At 36.1% G+C, this 22,660-nt stretch overlaps 1 protein-coding gene across 4 annotated transcripts in view; it reads right to left on the minus strand.

The window, feature by feature from the left end:
* Nucleotides 1-22,660, minus strand: part of CERT1 (ceramide transporter 1) — a 102,534-nt gene that overhangs the window by 74,620 nt on the left and 5,254 nt on the right. For all 4 annotated transcript variants that reach the window (XM_042988546.1, XM_042988553.1, XM_015536539.2 and 1 more), the window contains one exon: nucleotides 21,260-21,394. In XM_042988546.1, coding sequence (XP_042844480.1) covers nucleotides 21,260-21,394 — 135 coding nt within the window. The remainder of the gene's footprint in view (nucleotides 1-21,259; nucleotides 21,395-22,660) is intronic.

Below are 22,660 nucleotides of genomic sequence, written 5' to 3' on the forward strand. Positions count from 1 at the left end.
AACTGTGCAAGGGCCACTTACTAGATACGTGAAGTGGAGCTCTACAGCATTCCCCTTCAAACTACGAAGATATTAATACCAACTACACTGGGTATAATCCTTTTTCTAGATGTCACAGTGCATTTCCTCTAAGCTTCTGAGATAGCAGATGAACAGCGTTCCCATCTCTAGATGCCTGAGTCTCAGCTTCTGAAAGTACTAACCAGGCAGTCCTTTCAACTCAGAGGTTTAAGCCTCAGTCCCAAAAGGCTCCTGGGATACTGGTACCAGCACCAGTGGGCAAACCTTTCTCTTCAGAAGTCCAACTCCCAACTCGGCGGGGCTCTCCCTCCAACTTCTAAGTTCAGATAACCCCAACCTCGTCCCTTCGTTCCTCTGACCCAAGGAATAAAAGCTGGTTCCTGCAGTTACTACCTATGCACTACCCACAAAGTGTTTCTTTTGTTTACTTCTAAACACTTTCTGCTGAAAAATCTCCAGCGATTTCTGATTCCATGAGTGGACATCTGAATGATACAATAGCAGTCCAAAAATGGCAAATGTTCATTTCCTAATGGAGTAGAAGATATCCATTCAAAAACAGTATTTCCAAAGTCTGGAAAGTGAACAACTTAATATGTGGGAAGATACAAAGAGGTTACAAAAGCACACATAAAATGTGAGCCCAAACATACTGTTCAGGCATGTGTGATTACATACATATGTGATTAAACATATGTGATTAGAGACTGTGTACAAGAGTCCCTGATAGGTACACCAGTATAATTCAGGCCCTAGGACAGTGACTGACATTGAACAAATATTTATTTACTGAACGCGGAGACCGAAATTCAGAAAACTAAGGTCCACACAAAATCATGCACATCATTGTTCATGAGACCTTTATTAGTAACAGCCCCTCAATTGCAAGCAAACCAAATGTCCTTTGATTAGTTCATGTTACACAAACTATGGTACATATACTACTTAGCAATAAAAGGAACATATTATTGACATATTCAATAGCCTGGTGCATCTTACTCATACTGAGGAAAAAAGCCAATCTCACAAGGTAATATACTGTGTGATTCCATTTATATAAAATTTTCAAAAGGATAAAAGTACGGAACTGACAAAAAGATGAGTGGTTGTAGGGGTTAGGAATGAGAGAGAAGGCTGGAAGGAGAGAAGAGAGAGACAGAAGAGCCTATAAAGGGGTAGAATGAGGGATCTTTGTGGTGATGAAACAGTTCTCTATTTTTACTGTAATGGTGGTTACAAGAATCTTTGCAAGTGATAAAACTGCATACAACTACATACACATGTGCATGCATGCACACAGACATACACACAAATGAGTACACGTAAACCTGGTAAAATGTGAATACGGTCTGTGGGTTGTACCAATATCAACTTCTGGGTTTTGAACTGTACTACAGCTATGTAAGATCTTACGATGCAGGGGAACTGGATGAAGGATAAATAAAACCTCTGGTTCCATTCTGCAAGTTTCTGTATAAGTACAATTATTTCAAATTTAAAGTTTTTTTAAAGTGAAAAGAAAAAGATATTCAACAAAATGTTCAAAGTGAACCACATAAGATTATCATCACTTGTACAGGCCAATGACAGAGGCATTAAAGCAGGCCAGCTGGCTATATTCAGAATCTAACATAGATGGTATGATCTTGGGAAAGTCCCCAGTGTAAGGAATGAAAATAGTGCTATGTAAATGTAGAAACTATCAATGAACATAGGTATCAATGAAAATATCATATGATTTACAGGGAGGAATAAATGCTATGGTAAGCAGACATTTCCATTTTCTGGTAAATGCATTCCTTGTAAGAATTCCACCCAGAAAAATCATGATAATCTGAAAGTTTTAGCAGAGAATCAAAATGAGGAGAATCAAGTTGGAAGATTTTTAGTGGCGAATAATGAACCAAGCTTAATTCAATGTTTTTTCCAACTTTCTTTTTAAGTCATAGAACCCTCGTCCACCTCCCCACCCTTCAAATCTTAACCATAACATTTACATATAAAAAAAAGCAGACAGATATCTGTGCCTCTAGTGAGATATACCCTGAGAAGGACACCACATCATTTTAGTGTATTTTGCCAAGGATGCATAACCTGAATCAAATCACAAAGAAACATCAAGTCCTAAATGAAAAACATTCTAGAAAATAACTTGCCCAGAGTCTTCAAAAATATGTTACACTAGACAAAGAAAGGCTAAGGAGCTAATTGGTCTAGATTAAAAGAAACTAAAAGAAACATGACAACTAAACGCAATACACGCTGTAGACTGGATTTTGTACTGAAGGGAAAAAATATGCTACAAAGAATACTGCTGAACAATGGACAAAACTGGAATACAGACTTTAAATTAGAAAAAAAGATATTACTACATGAAATGTCCTGAATTTGCCAGCTATATTATGGTTATACCTGCAAAGAGAATATCTTTGCTCTTGGAAATTATACACTGAAGTATTAAGAGGAAAAGAAGTGTGATATATGAAACTTACTCTCAAATGACTCAGGGAAAGATATAAGGCATGTGTACATGTGTCTAGAGAACAAGATAAAAGAAACATTAAAATATTGGTGAATCTAAGTGTCCACAAGAGTTATCACATTAGTCTTACAATTTTTTATATAAAATTATTTCAAAGTAAAAAGTTAAAAATGATACAAAAGTCTCTTTCCTTACAACCTTCCTCTTTCTATCCCACTGTTAACCAAGAGCCACACATTTGACAAATGTTTAGCAAATATCATCTAACATTTTACAAAACCACTAACATTAAAATCAAAAATTAAACATACTGGGTTGGCGGGGGAGGGAATTCTGAAGAAACAGTCAATGATATGAGGATCAAAAGATAAATTTGCACACATAGCACTTGACACAAGTACATTCACGTGTCCACAAACACACACAATTTATAACTTCAGACAGGTCCTCTTTCCCTAACCTCCAAACTCTTACTTAATTGCCTCTTTTTTTTTTAATTTTTTTTTTTTTTAACGTTTATTTATTTTTGAGACAGAGAGAGACACAGCATGAATGGGGGAGGGGCACAGAGAGAGAGGGAGACACAGAATCGGAAGCAGGCTCCAGGCTCTGAGCCATCAGCCCAGAGCCCGACGCGGGGCTCGAACTCGCGAACTCGCGGATCGTGACCTGAGCCGAAGTCGGACGCTCAACCGACTGAGCCACCCAGGCGCCCCCTTAATTGCCTCTTTTGTGTCTTCTCCTGACTATTTAAGAGGAATCTCAACACATCAAAACCTGGTCATGTGATTTGCTTCACCAAACTCTAGGCTTCTACATTTCCATAAATGGTAACCAACAGTTGCTTAGACCTGAAATCATCCGACTCATTTCACTGAATCATATAAGGCATTCATCAGCAAATCTGCAAACCTTGTCAGCTGGACCTCCAAAATAAATCTGGAATCCATTCACTTCTAATAAGCAATACTAGCTGGATCCAAACCACTGCTATGTCTCACCTGGATTATGTGTACAATTTCTTAGGGCTGCCTAATTCTGGTTTCCTGCTTCCATCCTCCTCCTACAAACTATTCATAACAAAGCAGCCAAAAGTGATCTTGTTACAAGGATCAAATCACTCCACTGCTCAGACTTCCATAACTTCCCTTTTCATTTCGCATACAAAGTTGAAGTCCTCACAAGGACCCACAAGGCTCTATAGAATCAGGAGCATACCTCTCTGCCTTCTTTTCCTACTACTTTCCCCTTGTCTACAGACCATCCAGGCCTCCAGTCACACAGGACTCCTTACAGTTCCTTCAATTAGTCATGGAGGAACTTGACAACTGCTGTTTCCTACCATGTCACCTCTTACCACATTCATTTTCCTCTTTGAGATTTCTACTCAAATACCTCATTTCACCCATTATAAAATTCCCTGCCACACATACAAATTTTGTCTCTGAAATAAGGATGTCTTACAAATGGTATCAACTTAAAATGGCAATGTGACATATAAAATAACAGTGCATCTTAAATTTGGTGGCATCAGACTCATTAAAATACAGTAATACTTTGCCAGAAGAACCTTCCCAGACTCATCCTACAATAAAAAATGCTAAAATAATTAAAGCCACTTAATAAAAATGTTACTTTAAGAGAGCAGAACCTAAGAAAAGATTCTTAGACAAGGTCAGTTTGAATAATCTCACTGCCCTCAAATGCGTGATGTCTTTTCCAAGACTGTATTTTCCCTTCGTAACTTGCAAATCTTAAAGAAAATATATAGGTAAGCAAACTGTAAGTATTAAGTATTCATTTCAATTTTTTTCATTTAACACACTGATTTGATATACCTCAATTTTGGGAATTTCTGAATAAACAAAATCCTGCTTTCAAAATTTACCCTGAAATAAAGGCTGGACCATGATGCAGGCAGCCCCCAATTTCTTAATTTTTAATATGCTTTGACATTGAAACCTGTGCTGTCCAATATAGTAGTCATTAGTCATGTATGGCTAGTCTGAACTAAAATGAGCTGTAAGTGTATAATACACACTGGATTTTGAAGACTTGGTAAAAAACAAAATGTAAAATATCTTAGTAATAATTTCTTATGACTGTATATTAGGATGACAATATTTTGGATATATTAAGTTAAATAAAATATAATTAATCAATCTCACTTGTTTTTCCTTTTTTGATGTGGCTACTAGAAAATTTTCTATTACTTATATGGCTTGTATATGTGACTAACATATTTTTATTGGACAACCATGATTTAAACCTTTCATGTTTATTTATTTATCCATATAACCCAACCAACCAACGAAATATTTATGAACATCTATGATTTACCAAGTACTATTCAAGGCACTGGGGATACAATGCCGAGGATAAACAGGCATGGTTCTTAACTTTGCAGAACTCACGTTAACCAAATCAATCACACAAGAAATGTAAAACTTCAACTGTAAAAGCCATAAATAAGAACGGTACATTATGTTGAGAAAGCCTATATTACAAGTAATCTAATCAGGGGCACCTGGGTGGCTCAGTCAGTTGAGCATCCGACTTCAGCTCAGGTCATGATCTTGTGGTTTGTGGGTTCCAGCCCCGCGTTGGGGCTCTGTGCTGACAGCTCAGAGCCTGCAGCCTGCTTCGGATTCTGTGTCTCCCCTCTCTCTGCCTCTCCCATGCTCATGCTCTGTCTCTCTCTGTCTCTCAATAATAAATAAATGTTAAAAAAAAATAAAAAAAAAGGTAATCTAATCAGGTAGGCCAAGGTTTCCAAGAAAGTAATGGAATGGACAAAGGAAGAAAGAAAGAACATTCCAGACAGCAAGAAAAGCACATATAAATACTTATGGGCAGGAAAGAGCAGGCTTAGATAAGACACTAAAAGTGTAGCATGACTGGAGGGAGTCTGGTAAGAAATGAAGTTTAAGAAAAAGGTAGACCATGCAAAACCTCAAAATCCAAGATAGCCTGAAGCCCAGCAGAGAAAGGATAGTGTAATGCATTTTCTTTTCTTCCCTGGGCCTGAAATACTTCATTTCACTTTAGAAATTTAGATACTGGGGCGCCTGGGTGGCTCAGTTGGTTAAGCGTCCAACTTTGGCTCAGGTCATTATCTCGCGGTCAGGCTCTGTGCTGACAGCACAGAGCCTGGAGCCTGCTTCAAGTTTTGTGTCTTCCTCTCTCTCTGCCCTTCCCCTGCTCACACACTGCCTCTCTCTCTCTCAAAAATAAACATTAAAAAAAATTAGAAATTTAGGTATTAATTCTTTCATCTTAAATTACTTGAAGACATCAACAGACTCAAAACAAAATTCTAATGCTACAAAAATGTTCTGTGCAGCCCTGTGTAATGCAAAGTTTCATGCACTCCTATGCAAATCTGATGAAACTTTCAAAATCCTGAGAACATGTTTTCAAAGTATGAAGCAAAATACATATAATTCTAAAGGAAACCAATTACATAACAAAAAAATTTAAGTTAAGGTATACTAATATACATATGTGTTATTTTTTTAGTTTTTATTAATATTTAATAAATATTAATGTCTGAAAGAGAGACAGCGTGTGAGCAGGGGAGGGGCAGAGAGAGAGGAGACAAAGAATCCAAAGAAGGATTCAGGCTCTGAGCTGTCAGCACAGAGCCTGATGCAGGGCTTGAACTCATGAACTGCAAGATCTGACCTGAGCTGAAGTCAGGCAGTTAAATGACTGAGCCACCCAGGCGCCCTGTATGTGTTATTTTATATTAACAAATTACTATCTAGTAGCAGTATGCCAATAATGCCATGGGACAGTATTTATAATTTCTGTTGGTGAAAAAGTCACAAATACTGATAATGTACTGTACTGTAATTTTTGACTACATTAATAAAGAAAATGCTAAATTTCAGCTAAAAGTTAGTAAAAATAAAGTTGTAATCTTTTCCCATGATGTTTGAAAATCCCTTGTAGATTTGGTGTAATGCAATTTTACTGGTAATAGTTTGCCATTAAAAAGAGGATCACCCACCTGTCCCAAGAATCATAAAAAGCAAACTTCTACATCTAAGCACATTTTCTATTATGTTAAAACTGTACTATTTTAGACTAAAAGGAAGAAGTGTTAGAAAGCAAATTAATATAAGTAAATATCTTCTTTATGCTGTGCTCTGACTAAAATATATTTTGGCTCAAATACCTTTATTTAGCTTCAATTATCTGATTTAATAATTCTGAATAATTTCTGGTGACTTCTGAAAATCAAACCCAGATCAGAAATATAAACATTGGGGTGCATAGGTGACTCAGTGGGCTAACATTCAACTCCTGATTTTTGACTAGGTCATGATCTCATGGTTCATGGGATCAAGCCCTGCATCGGGCTCTGTGCTGACAGTGCGAAGCCTGCTTGGAATTCTCTCTCTCTCTCTCTCTCTCTTTCTCTCTCTCTCTCTCTGAATAAATAAAAACCTAAAAAATATATATATAAAGATTTGCTATAGGTCAATTGACAGGTTTTCACACAGGTACTGTGCTAGGAACTGGGAAAAACCACCCAGTAAGGAACTTTTATTCAAATAATTTGATAGTAGAACCATGAAGATGCATTTACATAATGATAACATTACTGGAATGTTCCAAAACTTTGCCAGAAGTTATTTGATTGTAATAATTTTTTTGTTAAAAAAAATTTTTTTTTAGGGGCGCCTGGGTGGCTCAGTCGGTTAAGCGGCCGACTTCGGCTCAGGTCACGATCTCGCGGTCCGTGAGTTCAAGCCCCGAGTCGGGCTCTGTGCTGACAGCTCAGAGCCTGGAGCCTGTTTCAGATTCTGTGTCTCCCTCTCTCTGACCCTCCCCCGTTCATGCTCTCTCTCTGTCTCAAAAATAAATAAATGTTAAAAAAAAAATTTAAAAAAAAAAATTTTTTTTTAATCTTTATTTTTGAGAGTGAGACAGACAGACAGAGTGTGAGATGGGGAGGGGTAGAGAGAGAGGGAGACACAGAATCTGAAGCAGTTCCCGGCTCCGAGCTGTCAGCACAGAGCCCAAGGTGGGGCTCAAACTCACAAACCATGAAATCACGACCTGAGCCGAAGTCACACACCTAACTGACTGAGACACCAAGGCGCCCCTGATTATAATTACTTTATGATCAAGGCATATCTTAATGACCTTAACTTGGCTTCTAAAACTAATTCTTTCCAAGCCTTCTAAGTATCAAAAACAATTCAGTAATTTGAAAATATTCATGTCTTTCAAAAAAATTTCACTTTTACATAAAACTTACAAATATAACTGGAATCTGTTTCAACAAGCCTTCTAGATGCACAATGACGTTTGGGAACCAATGGGCTAATGGAAATCCTTGTACTATGAAATAGAAGTGGTCAATTACCATTCTTCTTGAAATAAAAATCGAAGGCACAAACCAAGAGAAAAGCACGTATATGAAAAGGCTAAATATATGTTAATATTTAGTTAGGTTATGAGGAGATTATTATGATGACTAAAGGAGGTAACATGTAAAACACCTAGCATAATGCTTAGCACATAACAGTTGCTTAGTCCATGTTTTATTTTGTTTTTAAGTCTATATATTTATTTTGAGACAGAGAGAGAATGGGGAAGGGGCAGAGAGAGGTGGGGAGAGAAATCCCAAGCAGGCTCTGGAGCTTCACTACTGGATAATCCAGTGCAGAACCTGACGCGGGGGCTTGATCTCATGAACTGCGAGATCATGCCCTGAGCTGAAATCGAGTCACACGCTTAACTGACTGAACCACCCAAGCGCACCAGAGTCCATGTTTTCTTTTTACAAAATCTTACAGTTAAGTAAAAAAGATGAGCAATGGTTTGTTGAAAAGTTGTGGCTTAGGTTGGGCCCAGAGAAAAAACAGGCTTTTAATAGTGGAGGAGGGAAAAAGACATTTTAGATCATGGAAAATTCAATGAACAATGCTAGCAGAAAATGTCAAGATGCCATTTGGACCAGCAGTCAGATTGACATATGGTAGATGTTCATCTGTTCAACTCATAACTAGTCCGTTTCTGAGACAATTACCTGACTTAACAATTTACCAAAGTCTGAACCTTTCACATCCATTGTCCATTCAGATTGCTAGCACCAATAGCACAACTAATAGGAATTCTTCTGCCTTTATGTATAATGACTCCATTCAATTAAATGTCAGATCAAGGGGCACCTAGGTGGCTCAGTTGGTTGGGCGGCCGACTACGGCTCAGGTCATGATCTCGCCGTCCGTGAATTCGAGCCCCGCGTCAGGCTCTGTGCCGACAGCTCAGAGCCTGGAGCCTGTTTCGGATTCTGTGTCTCCCTCTCTCTGACCCCACCCCCCCCATTCATGCTCTGTCTCTATCTCAAAAATAAATAAACGTTAAAAAAAATTTTTTTTTAAATAAAAAAAAAATGTCAGATCAAATATCAAAGTCCAGAGAACAAGCTGTTAAGAGAAATGAGATATCCATTCTTTACTTGAGCACAGCTATTTTTTAAGTGTGGCTCTCAAACTTCCGTATATATCAGAATCATTGAGACAGAATACCAAATCTCATAGCCAGAGTTCCTGATTCATTAGATCGGAGGTTGGGCCTGGGAATCTGCACTTCTGTCAAGTTCACAGTTGGCTTTGATGCTACTGGCCTGGAGATCATACTCTGAGAACAATGTTCTGTGCCCTATCTTCCTTTTTATTTAATACTTCCTTGTTTTCATGGAGCACATTTTCCAAAAGACAGCTTTGTAGTAGTATGTGTATTTGTAAGTTTACTTTTTATTATGAGAATTTCCAAACCTATGCAAAAATAAAGAATAGGATAATAAACCCCACACACCACTATTCAGCTTTAACAATTAACATTTCTGGCCATTCTTATTTCATCTATACCCTCCACCAATTCAAGCCTTTCCAGATGGGTTATTTTGAAGTAAATTCTAAACTTATCATTTCATCTGTAGATATGTGAGCATGTATCTCTAAAATAAGACATTTTAAATGCTGCAACAAGTAAATGTTTTGAGACATTTCAAAATGTTTTTATCTGCCCTTTTGGCATTTGTTTAATGGTCTGGCTGGATAAAGAGTTCAGTGTTGAAAATAATTCTTCAGAAGAATGAAGGCATGGCACATTGCATTCTAGCTATCAGTGTTGTTTTTGAGAAGTCCACAGTAATTTTGAATCCTTATCCTTTGTTGTGACCTGTTTTTCCCCTCTGGAAGCATCCACGATCTTCGATCTTCGTTCTTCCCAGTGATCTGACTCACTACAATGACATGTCCTTAATAATGTGTCCTTTTTCATCTATTATGCTGGCCTTTCAATGTGTAAACTCATGTCCTTTGACCCGTTCAATGTGTAAACTCACATCCTTTACTTCTATGGATTTTTCTTGTATTCTTTTATTTATTTATTTTTATTTTCTTAATGTTTATTTATTTTTGAGAGAGAAAGAGAGACAGAAAGAGAGACAGAGCATGAGCGGGGGAGGGGCAGAGAGAGTGGGAGACACAGAATCGGAAGCAGGCTCCAGGCTCCGAGCTGTCAGCACAGAGCCCGACGCGTGACTCGAACTCCGAACTGTGAGATCATGATCTGAGCCAAAGTCGGACACTCAAATGACTGAGCCACCCAGGCGCCCCTCTTGTATTCTTTTATTGATGTTTCCTTTCTTCTCTGTTCTCTCTTCCTGAAGTTTCTACTCTTCAAATGTTAAAACTCTTGGATCATTCCTTCAATTTTATCTTTTCTCCTATTCGCTATCTTTATCTTCTCGATTTTCTGGGAAATGTTTATAATTCTATCTTCTAACGCTTCTGATTTTTTTAATCACTGCTACCATATTTATAATTTACAATAGGTCTGTTTTATTCTTTTTCTTTTTTATAGTGTACATTTTTGTTTCATGATTCCAAATGCTCTCATCTCTGAGAATACAGAGAAAACAAACTTTCTTCTTTATTTTTGTGGAATATTAGAATAGTTTGTTGGCTAGTCTTGTATTTACTCTTGATCTCTTTCATACTGGAAACTTCATATGCCTGGTGATCTTAACCGTTCATTTTTAAGAGTTGGGGATCTATAAAGCTGACTGGAATCTGTAAAGTTATGCATGGTTAGTTTATCAAAGATGAGCTTCACTGCTGGATAATCCAGTTAGGCTACTTTGTTGGGGAAGTTCTGATGTTATCTTTAGGTCTTTCCTCTTGGGCTGGTCAGATTCTCTAGGAGTCCCCAGCAATTTACTGCCCTCAATGAGAATATCTGTCACCTAGTGTATGGGTAGCCAAGTGGGGAATGGGGTAAAGTTAAGGTCTCAGCACCCACTTTGCACATTTCCCTTAATCACCTCTATTTAGTATCATTCCTTGATTTCAATAGTTTCTATTGCCTATTTCCCCACTCTTCAGCCTAGAGAGCACTATTTTTTTCTCTCTATAGAATAAACCTCTCCTCTTTGTCAGGTTGGTACAGGGATAAGTCAATCACCCAACTGCACAGTTGGGAGAGAAAAATCTGGGGATACGAGTGTTTCTTAAACTGATAATCAATGTATCCTCTGTATTTTTTTTTTTTTAAATCAAATTCCACCTCCGAATTCTTGTTTCAAGAGGTATCTGGTACTGCTAAAGTATTACATTATTGTGAATGTAAATCTCGTTCCTAGCTTTTTCAAATGATAACTTAGGATTTGGATTTCTAGGATCTACTAATTTACTGTGCAGTCCATCAGTTTTTCAGCTTCTAAAATGCTCTCTTCTATTGTCTCCTCTCCTGTTCTCCCTTTTCAGGTTAAAGATTTTTTAATTCATTTACTATGGGCAAGGAGATAAAGTGGAGGTGATGAATTTCCTAATTTTTAATTTTAATGTTTTATTTATTTTTGAGTCAGAGAGAGACAGAACATGAGCAGAGGAGGGGCAGAGAGAGAGGGAGACACAGAATCCGAAGCAGGCTCCAGGCTCTGAGCGTCAGCACAGAGCCCGACGCGGGGCTCGAACTCACGAACCGTGAGATCATGACCTGAGCCGAAGTTGGACACCCAACCAACTGAGCCACCCAGGAGGCCCTGAATTTCCTAATTTTTAAAAAGCCAAATGCAACTCCTTGACATCTTTCATAACAGGAGAAAACTTCACTTCATGAAACTGGGTTTATGTGTAAGTTTCAGAAATCATTACCCAACCCTGTCCCTTGCTCTCAATACATTATCATTTCAGAGACCACCTTAATTTCTGGACGAGCTTCAATTCATCAGTCTCTTGGGTCTCTTGTTCCTTACGATCAATTTGTAAGTGACTTTTTCTTTTTTAAGTGATCAAGTATATTTTTAAAAGAAATAATTTTTGGATAATATATATTCTGTAATGTGGTGACCAAGAGAACATCTCATTCTTTATCAGCCATGGCCTTCTTCCTTCAGTGAAGAAACAACAAAAGTCAAGCCTACACAGTACTCACTCCAAAGAAGCAGCTCAACGGCAGTACCAGTGAATTCACTACATGATGAGGTGTAAGCAGGTAATTTGAAAACTGAAGCTTTCTCAATTTAAAAAAAAAAAATTTTTTTTTTAATGTTTATTTATTTTTGAGACAGAGAGAGACAGAGCATGAATGGGGGAGGGGCAGAGAGAGAGGGAGACACAGAATCCGAAGCAGGCTCCAGGCTCTGAGCCATCAGCCCAGAGCCCGACGCGGGGCTCGAACTCACGAACTGTGAGATCATGACCTGAGCTGAAGTCGGACGCTCAACTGACTGAGCCACCCAGGCACCCCTAAAGCTTTCTCAATTTAATTAAGCAACAGTGCGCCCCTGTACACCCAAACTAAAAAATAAAAATTAAAAAAAAAAATGAGAAATATCACCTCTGTACAAATAATGTATTTAATATCTAATAATAGGGCCAGCATCTTTGTAAATTATACTGGGAAATAGATAGCCTTCAAGGGCTCCTAAGAAATCAGAGCAAAAAGTCAGCAAAATAGGGGCGCCTGGGTGGCTCAGTTGGTTAAGTGTCCGACTTCGGCTCAGGTCATGATCTCATGGTTTGTGAGTTTGAGTCCCATACCAGGCTCTGTGCTGACGGTGCAGAGCCTGGAACCCATTCGAGTTCTGTGTCTCCCTCTTTCTCTGCCCCTCTCCTGTTCACTCTCAGTCTTTCTCTCAAATATAAATAAACATTAAAAAAAAAAAGTCAGCAAAATATACATTCAAATATGATTATTTTAGAAATAGAGCAAGAGGGAGAGCAGGGGAGAAGGGCAGAGGGAGACAGAGACAATCTTGAGCAGGCTCTACACTCAGCAGAGAGCTCAATGTGGGGCTCAATCCCACGATCCTGGGATCGTGACCTGAGATGAAATCAAGAGCTGGACGCTTGGGGCACCTGGGTGGCTCACTCAGTTAAGCATCTGATTTTGTCTCAGGTCACAATCTCGTGGTTTATGAGTTTGAGCCCCACATTGGGTTCTGTGCTGACAGCTCAGAGTCTGGAACCTATTTCAGATTCTGTGTCTCCCTCTCTCTCTGCCCAATGCCTGGTCGCATTCTGCCTCTCTCTCTAAAAAGTAAGCAATAAACATCAGAAAAATATGTAAGAATTGGATGCTGAAGTGACTGAGCCACCCAGGCATCCTACATTTAAATATATTTTAAATGTGATTTATTTTCTGATGATAGTGACAAAAATCAGTCTGTTAGGCTAGGAGAAGATATTTGCCAAATACATGTCTGAAAAAAAAAAACCCTATGTCTGATAAAAGTTATGGTATCTGGTAAACTTAAAGAACTTTCAAAACTTAGTATTAAGAAGACAAACAGAGGGCACCTGGGTAGTTCAGTCAGTTAATTGTCTCACTCTTGATTTCAGCTCAGGTCATGATTTCATGGTTCATGAGTTTGAGTCCCACGTGGGGGTCTGCACTGATAGTGTGGAGCCTGCTTGGGATTCTCGCTCTCTTCCTTTCTTTCTGCCCCTCCCCCACTCATTCTCTCTCTCCATCTCTAAATAAATAAATAAACAAGTAATTGAAAAGGAGACAAACAGAAACAAAAGACTGAATGTACATATCACCAAAGAGATACAAGTAACAAGCAGATGAAAAGATGTAAAACATCAGTTATTATGAAAATGCAAGTTGAAACCACAATGAGGTATCACTACATAGCTACTAGAATGGTTAAAATAAAAAAACAAAAAGTAAAAAATAAGTGCCAACAAAAATGTTCAGCAACTGGAATTCACATGCATTCTCGGAAGGAATATAAAATGGTACTGCCACTTTGAAAAACAGTTTGGCAGTTTCTTTTAGAATTAAACATACACTTACCATATGACCCAGCAATCCCATTCTCAGTTTTCTACCCAAGAGAAATAAAAGCAAATATTTACACAAACAGCTGCATAGTGAATAGTGAATATTTACAGCAGCCTGCTTATAGCAGTCCAAATCTGGATACAAACACATATCCCTCAGTGGTGAATGAATAATTAACTGTGTGCATCTACATAGTGGAATAGTACTCAATAATACAAAGGAACAAGTTAGGGATACATGCAACAGCATGGATGACTCTCAATAGCATTATGGTAAAAAAAACAAACACCAAAAGCTTTATACTTACTGTATGATCCCATTTATATAATATTCTGGGAAAGGCCAAACTACAAGAGCAGTGATTTCCAGAGGGTGGGGATGGGGAGTCTATGGACTACAAAGGGGTAGGAGAGAACTTTCTGAGGTGATGGAAACTGTCTATATCCGGATTGTAATAGTGATTACATGACTGTATACATTGATGAAAGCTATAACTGTATACGTAAAAGGGGTGAATTTTACTGGATGTAAATTACACCTCAATAAATCTGAGTTTTAAGAAGGCATGACATGACTTAAAAAAACAATAATAAATAGAACAAGGGGAAAAAAGTCTATCAGGAACATGCAGAAAGCATATAAAAACTTAACGTGTTTATATATACGTATTATAGAAAGACAGAAAGGAAGAGACAGAGAAAGAAAGAGTCAGTAGGTGGAAGAAAAGTGGTCATAGGAAATGCATGAGAATATGTTGAAATAGGAGGTGAAACATATCTTGACTCAAATAAGTCACCTGCATCTTTTTCTCCCTTAATAAAGGCTTTGCCAGATTCTCCTTTTCCTTTTTTTTTTTTTTTTTTTAAACTGCAGACTTTCTTTTAAATATAAGTATCTCACAAAGTAAACTTAAAGAAATCTGGGTGCCTTCTTTATGCCAAGACTGGACAAGCACCTTTATGTTATTTTGTTTAATACACATAATCATCCCATAGTTAGATCTTATCCCCCTTCATCTTTAATCAGGTAAGGAAGGTCAAACTCAGAGCAATTCAGTAACCTACCCAAAGGTAACTTTGGTGGTAAGAAGAGCCAAATGTAAACCCTGGTGTGACTTCAGAGATCATGAACGGTATGTTAAGCACTTTGGAAATTAAGATATAATGCTAAATAGGCACCTGGGTGGCTCAGTTGGCTAAGCATCTGACTTTGGCTCAGGTCATGATCTCGCAGTTTGTGAATTCAAGCCCCATGTCAGGCTCTGTGCTGCCAGGTCAGAGCCTGGAGCCTGCTTTATCTGTCTTTCTCTCTCTCTCTCTCTCTCTCTCTGCCCCTCCCCAGCTTGCGCTCTCTCTCAAAAATAAAATAAACATTAAAAATAAAAAGATATAATGGTAAATAAAAATACTAAATAAAAATTGGTGTATGTGAAGCTTAAAAGACCTTCAGGAAAATTAGGAAAACAAGCCCCTTGCTGTTTTAAGCACGGAAATCTAGAAAATTTTGTATATTTCTTGCTTTATGGAAACTTCAAGGCTAAAATACAGACTATATTTATTATAGAGATTTAAGAGAAGGCATTAATACTAAGTCACAAATTTAAAGAGCTACTTTTTAAATATTTAACAGGCATGTTCCTGCAAGTCTTACACAATATAAAATGCATCACATATACATTTTTTCCTATGTCATGACATGGGATACAATAACACCAGATGGGAATCAGGAGACTTGTGTTACAGTCTTAATTCAGATTATTTTGTATTATGGGTTGAATTGTGTGCTTGATATGTATGCTGAGGCCTGCGTACCTTAGAAACTAACTTTACTTAGAAACAGGGTAGCAGAGATGTAATTAGTTAGGATGATGTCACACTGGAGTAGACTAGGCCCCTAATTCATTATGACTGGTGTCCTTATAAAAAGGGGAAATTTGGACATGAATAAGCCCACAGAGAGAACACTATGTGAACATAAAAGCAAACATGGAAGAATTGCATCTACAAGAAACAGAATGCCAGATAGCCAACAAACAAGCAAAAGCAACAGAAGGAACCCACCCTGATAACACCTTGATCCAACTTCTAGTCTCCAGAACTGTCAAACAATAAATCTGTTGTTTAAGCCACACAGTTTGTGGTATTCTGTTATGGTAACCCTAGCAAACAAATTACATTCTGTAATTACATAATTCTGAGCAAATTATTTTGACATTTTGGGGCCTACATTTCAATAGATATACTTTTTTATATTTTTCTTACAAAAACCTTTTACCAAACATTTTAAATATTTCCTATTATATTTGAATTATTTGAGTTACATTATAGGAGTTACACTCGTTATCTAAAGATAGAAGATAGTATTTCCAAATGAACTGAATAGCTTATTATTATCTTATATTATTATCTTATATCTTATTATTATCTTAATAATCTAAGATTCTAATTTCTTTTAGAAATTCAGACGTGAGTGTTCTTAGAATGAGAATTATCAACTAATATTTTATCCCGTGCTTATACTTGCGTACACCCTCCTCTTTCCACCAGTTCAATGTAGCAAAATTACACAGTTGATAAAAGGCCAACTTCTTAATTTCTCACTAATCTGGAGTTCCTTGTATAATGAATGATTGTTTATGGCACTACTCATCTTTGGTGATATCTAATTTGCTGAACATTATTCTGTATCATAATTTCTTATTTTAAAATTTTTAGGGAGTCTGGGTGGCTCAGTCAGTTAAGCGTCCGACTCTTGATGCTGGCTCAGGTTGCGATCTTGCTGTCATGAGATCGAGGCCCGTACTGGGCTCTGCGTGGAGCATGGAGCCTGCTTGGGATTCTCTTTCTCCCTCTCTCTCTGCCCCTCCTCCACTGGTACATGCATATTCTCTTTCTCTCTCTCAAAATAAGTAAACATTAAAAAAAAAACTTTTTAGATCTAATTACTCTTTAACACTTAAAATTTTTTGTTTAGTTTTATAGTTTTCTTCAATTTTGAACACTTCCTTCCCTTGCTTTTACATCTCTATTGGCTTCTTTAATTCTGCCAGAATCTTTCAACTTTCTTCCAACCCTACGTACCTAAGAACTATTTGGCTTTAATTTTTAAAAATCTAACCATAAACATTTTCACTATCTTTCAGTTTTCCTTCTGAAAATATTAAACCATAAACTTGGTGGATAAACTTACGTATAACCAACCTCTAAGAGTAATAGGAATTTCATTCATTTGGTAATTAAAGAAGTTCTACAAAGTTTCAGGTACACAAAGGCAAATACCTAAGGTGAGACCTGGGACTACAGACCCTAGGCAAACCAATTCTAAAGACATTACTATTTCCGTTATACCAAATATCTCTACCTACCTAATTCCCAAAATATCTTATCTCAGTAAATACAAACAAACCACTTCTTTTATCTTCATGAAAGGATCATGAATTGTTGGTTGACAAACTATTAGTATTATAATTTTAAACATGGTACAAAGAGAAGGAATACACAAATCAAGTGAACAGAAGAGAGTGTAGAAACAACTGCAAATACACATGGGAATTTATAGTGAAGGTGACATTTCAATCCAGTGGAGAAAAGGTGAATTATTCAATTAATGGCATTAGAATACATAGTCATTTGACGAAAAATAAAAAAGCTAAATTCCCCTATCACTCTTTAGGCTTAAAATAACTCCCACAGGAATAAAACTCAAATATAAATTTTACATGAAAATATAATTACATATTATATTGTATATAGTCTCTGAAGTAGGAAATACCTATCTAAACATAACTAAATGCAGAAGCCATAAAGGAAAGGTCAGTAAGAGTATGTAAAAAATTATAATTTCTGTAAGGCTATAGAAGACTATAAAACAAGGTAAGAATAAACAAATGACAAATTGGGGAAAATATTTGCAACAAATATGATAAATGGTCAATTATCATGTTATCAAGAGCTTCTATAAATCAATAAGGAAAAAAAGAGAACAAGAGATGAATAAATGATTGGAAGAGGAAAAAGAAATATAAATGAGCTATAAACAAAGTACTCAATCTCATAAATAGAAAATGCAATTTAAAATATTAAGGTACTATTTTTATCTAGTAGATTGACAAATATTTTAACATTTGCCAAAACCTAACTTCCTCAATACTTCAGGGTATGGGGAAATAGAGACACTCATACATTATTGGTAAGAGTGAAAAGTGGTACTCTTTTGAAAGAGCCATTTGACAGTAACTATAAAGAAATTTTAAAATAAGTTTGTTCCTACAGTAGTCATTCAGTAAAAAATCAGATATGTTCTAAATGTCCAAAAAAAGGGAGGAGGCATATAAACAAGATATGGTACATCCATACAATTCAAGAGAATGTAGTAAACACGTCCAAGTCATACTAAAAGAAAATAAGGTAAAGAACAATAGATTTAGTATGATACTATTTGTGTAAATAAAAATGAAGGACATAAACATACAAACGCTTGTATGGGCATACAAATTATTGGAAGAAAACACCAGAAATTTAACTTTATTCCTTGAGTGCAGGACTAAGAGCAAAGAGAAACATTCACTTTTTCATGCCACAGATTACATCTTTTTATCAGGAGTGTTTTATTTAAAAACAGAACTTTAAAAATAAAGAACAGTTTAAATATTCCATAAACATTGTTTTTGATTGAAGAAATACAATTAACGTATATTGAACACCTCCCATGGCTAGTTTTGTAGCACAGACTGGATCTTAAGCAAATAAATTATAAATAAACTATTATAATTCTGAAATTCAACTTTATCTTTCTATAATCATTTACTCAACAAACAGATAGTTCATTTTTCATAAAGTGAAAAAAGTATTGCTTTTCTTCTTACCCACTGCTTTCAATCCCTTCACATTAATTATTTCCAAGTAACAAATTCTCCCAGGAAATATTTTGTTCCTTGAAAGTATTTCACTCAATTCATTATCACAAAGCTAAAGAACATGATTAAAATAATTAAGAATGACTTCATTGTTAAACTAAAATAAGAGCGAATTTAACAATAAATTAGGTTCTATCAGAAAAGGTGGGCTCAGATAGTAGGTTCACCAATAAGTAGTATGTTAAGGTTACAGCAAAGTCACGATTCAAGTCCAGATTTCTCCACATATGAATACTGTCTATTTTATAAGATGCCATGTGAGCAAATTCAACACTGCCATTTATTTTTTGTCTTCAGAGGTGAAGTTATATATATCATAGCCCATATTTAAGAAAAGCAAAGGCTACCTATTTAACAGAGATAATTAGTATTACATTTTTGTTATTTAACTCAAGTACATGTTCTATTTGTAAACCTCATTGTCAGAAACTCATAGAATTCAGTTGTATTTTATAACTTCTTTGATATATGGAACAGTGAACCTGTGAACCCACAGTCAAGGAAAAGACTGAAAGTTGAAGGAGTTCAGGAATATAAACGCTTGTGTTTCTCCTTACCACTTGTTTTACAGTCTCTAAGACTACCACTCAGAATTTGCTGCCTCATTCATCTTTTTAACCTTCCCTACCACTATTTAGCTTAGTGAACACCACTAGATTCCTTCCTCTTCTCTTTCAAATTGTTTCATTTTCCCACCCATTTCTTTGACCCTATACCACAATGAAAGATCTGTAGGCAAATATAGGTATAACAAAAACAACAACAAAACTACAAAGAACAGGTTTTTTTTTTTTTTCTGAGTAGATGCAATGTAATTATTTACTAAAAATTTTTTTCCTTCAATAAGCCATGCACTATTACCATAGTTCATAACTCAAAACTATATTTAACTCTACAGAAACAAGCATAGTACTCTAGGAATACTACTATTTAGTAAACAATAAAGATAAAGTTTCATTCATCCCCATTTTCACATCAACCAACAGCTTATTTCCAAAGTGTAGTAGCTAATAAGCATCTGACAAGATACAAAAGAAGGAAGGATAGGAAGACTGGAGGAAGGACATTTCAAGATTGTAAAACACGTTTCTATCCACTGTTCTGTCCTCTAGCATATACAATAATCTATCTCAAGGGAAATAAAACCCCAAAACACAAAACTAGAAACAACTTCAAAATACACCATAATGTACAACATACAAGTCAAAATAAATACTGAGCTTTTATATGTTCAAAATATTTCTTTAAAATTGTCCCTAAAAATGGAGAGTAGTAGTTTCATTCTTAATACTTACAAACAATTCCTCTATAGGTTTTTCCCACTCAACACTCAACTAAGTTTGTTTTCAAACTTTGAACATATATGAGGGGCAGAATGTACCAAAAAAAACCAGAAAAAAACTGTAAGATTTCTGACCTGAGTCAGATTTAGAAATCGCCACAGATTCAAAGTATACTTTTTATTTTTACAAGCAATATAAATTTTATCATAATGTGAATTCTCTTTGAAAGTATCAGTATAATCTATCATTAAGTTTTAACATACCCATTTCTGGATTTTAAGACAACAGTTCCCTTAACTGACCTCCATTTAACAGTCCTGTTTTAGCCAACACTTTTTTTTTACTTTTATTAAATAATGCCATGGCATACTGACTACTCTCAACTTGTAGGCTATTTTTAATATATTTAAGCACTTCTGATCTCACAGGTTGAGTTATGTTTAACAAATCAGTTGGTTGTTCCCAAACCTGTTTATGCCAGTTTACTTGTGATCCTTGCATAACTTAATTAATATTAGGTAAGTCTATGGAATACAAGTGCAAAAAGAGCGTTGTTTCTATGTAAACTAAGTTGAATGCAAACTAAGTAGAATGACTCAATAAAGGTGAGTCATTCTTTAAAAAGGTATTGAATTAGACAAAGGTGAGACATCTGTAAAATATTAAGGAAAACGTAAAAAAGTCAGAAGATCCTATACTTAGGTCTTTCAAAACTATCTTTAAGCATTTATCTCACTTTAGAGAAATCAAAACTGGAAATTGCAAATCATGCATTATGGATATATTTACAAGTACTTCTCTCAATTTCACATTTGAAGAGATGGTGTTAGCATTACATCAAAAAGCTGGCAAATGAATATAAATTTGCATATTTTAAGTTAAAATTTTAAAATGTTAAGATACATTTTTTTTTAGTTTTCTGCTTTACCTTTTTCAATAACCTACCATGTAACTGTCATTATCTCATCAGATATGAAGTCTTCAAATGTTTTTTTTTCTGCATCCCTTGTTTAAGGGCTTGCTGTAACAACTAGATATATAGTACCCGTCTTTATAAAGTAGTATTATCTAGTAATAAACACTGTAAAATAACTTTATGGAAAGAAGTATTAGCCTTTGTGCTCCACAGAGGCAAAGATCTTTACTTGTTTTGTTCACAGATATATCCCTAGGACCTAAACAAGTTCTTAGTGTATAGCTGATGCTCAATAAATACTTGTTGAATGAAGAATAGGAACTTACTGTGATGACAGCCTTGCTAAGACAGATGGATCCTCTGCAGCCGTACTCTGTCTCATCTTCAGATTTGTAGTAACTCAGAGTATTATTTTTCAAAACTACCCAACGATCCTGCCACCCATGAATGTAGTTTGTCCACTAGAGGTAAGGGGATGGGGTGCGAGGGAAAAGAAAAACAAAATATAAAAGTCAGTATTTTAGAAATCCAAACTTTCTGAAACAACCAATCTAATTTAAAACCAAAATGTGAAAAGCTCTAACTTAATTATAAACAAAATGATTATAGGGGCACCTGGGTGGCTCAGTCAGTTAAGTGTCAGACCTCAGCTCAGGTCATGATCTCCGATCCGTGAGTTCAAGCCCTGTGTTGGGTTCTCTGCAGAGCCTGCTTGGGATTCTCTCTCTCTCTCTCTCTCTCTCTCTCTCTCTCTTTCTCTCTCTCTCTCTGCCCCTTCCCCACTCACGTGCTCTCTTTCTCAACTAAACTTTAAAAAAACTGCCAAAAGACTGGAACTGGCACTTCATAAAACAGGATATTCTGTGCTGACAGCTCAGAGCCTAGAGCCTGTTTCAGATTCTGTGTGTGTGTGTGTGTGTGTGTGTGTGTGTGTGTGTCTCTCTACCCCTCCCCCTCTTATGCTCTGTCTCTCAAAAATAATAAACGTTTAAAAAAATGATTGTAGAAAGTGAAAAGTTGAGATTTTCTAGATGTGATTTTCAGTAATTTTTACAAAGTTACAAATAAATATTGTATTCTCTTCCATTTAATATTTGAGGAATAAAACTGTTTCAGTTAAAAATTCTGCTCTTCATTTGTGTGCTTCATCCTCCCCTCCTCACCAACTTCATGAGACTTGGATTGTTTTGTCCCTGCCATAATTAACATATTCAACAGAAAAGTCTGGTTATATAGCCTCTCATTCTCTTACACCAAGTACTGCATGAAGCTTTGTAAATCAACAGAAGTATGAAGCTAATCATGGCCAAATTCTACTTTGGTTGTAAGTTACTAATATATAAACATATATGATATTTATGACCACATCAAAGTAAAAATACAAGATCATTAATCTTTAAACGTCTGTATCAACTCTACTGTTTCCCCCACAGAACTCAATGCTACATATTTAAAAGTTCATTCATTTTCCAAGTTTCTCTGAATATCTACTTTTTAAATTCAAGAGTAATAATATATTGTGTATTAAAAAAACTAGTTTTCAAAAACATACTTGGATTATCAGTTTCTAGTACCTACAAATGGTTTCTGTGTTGCTAAAGTCTTGATGCACAGTACAGATCACAATCAATAATCTTGTAAAGGCGGAAATGTAACCTCTATGGGAATTCTTGATTTTGCATATTTTAATGCTCTGGGGGTTTTATGTATGTAAAGACAATTCCAAA

This window comes from Panthera tigris, chromosome A1 (genome assembly GCF_018350195.1).
Source record: "Panthera tigris isolate Pti1 chromosome A1, P.tigris_Pti1_mat1.1, whole genome shotgun sequence".
NCBI classification, from domain to species: domain Eukaryota; kingdom Metazoa; phylum Chordata; class Mammalia; order Carnivora; family Felidae; genus Panthera; species Panthera tigris.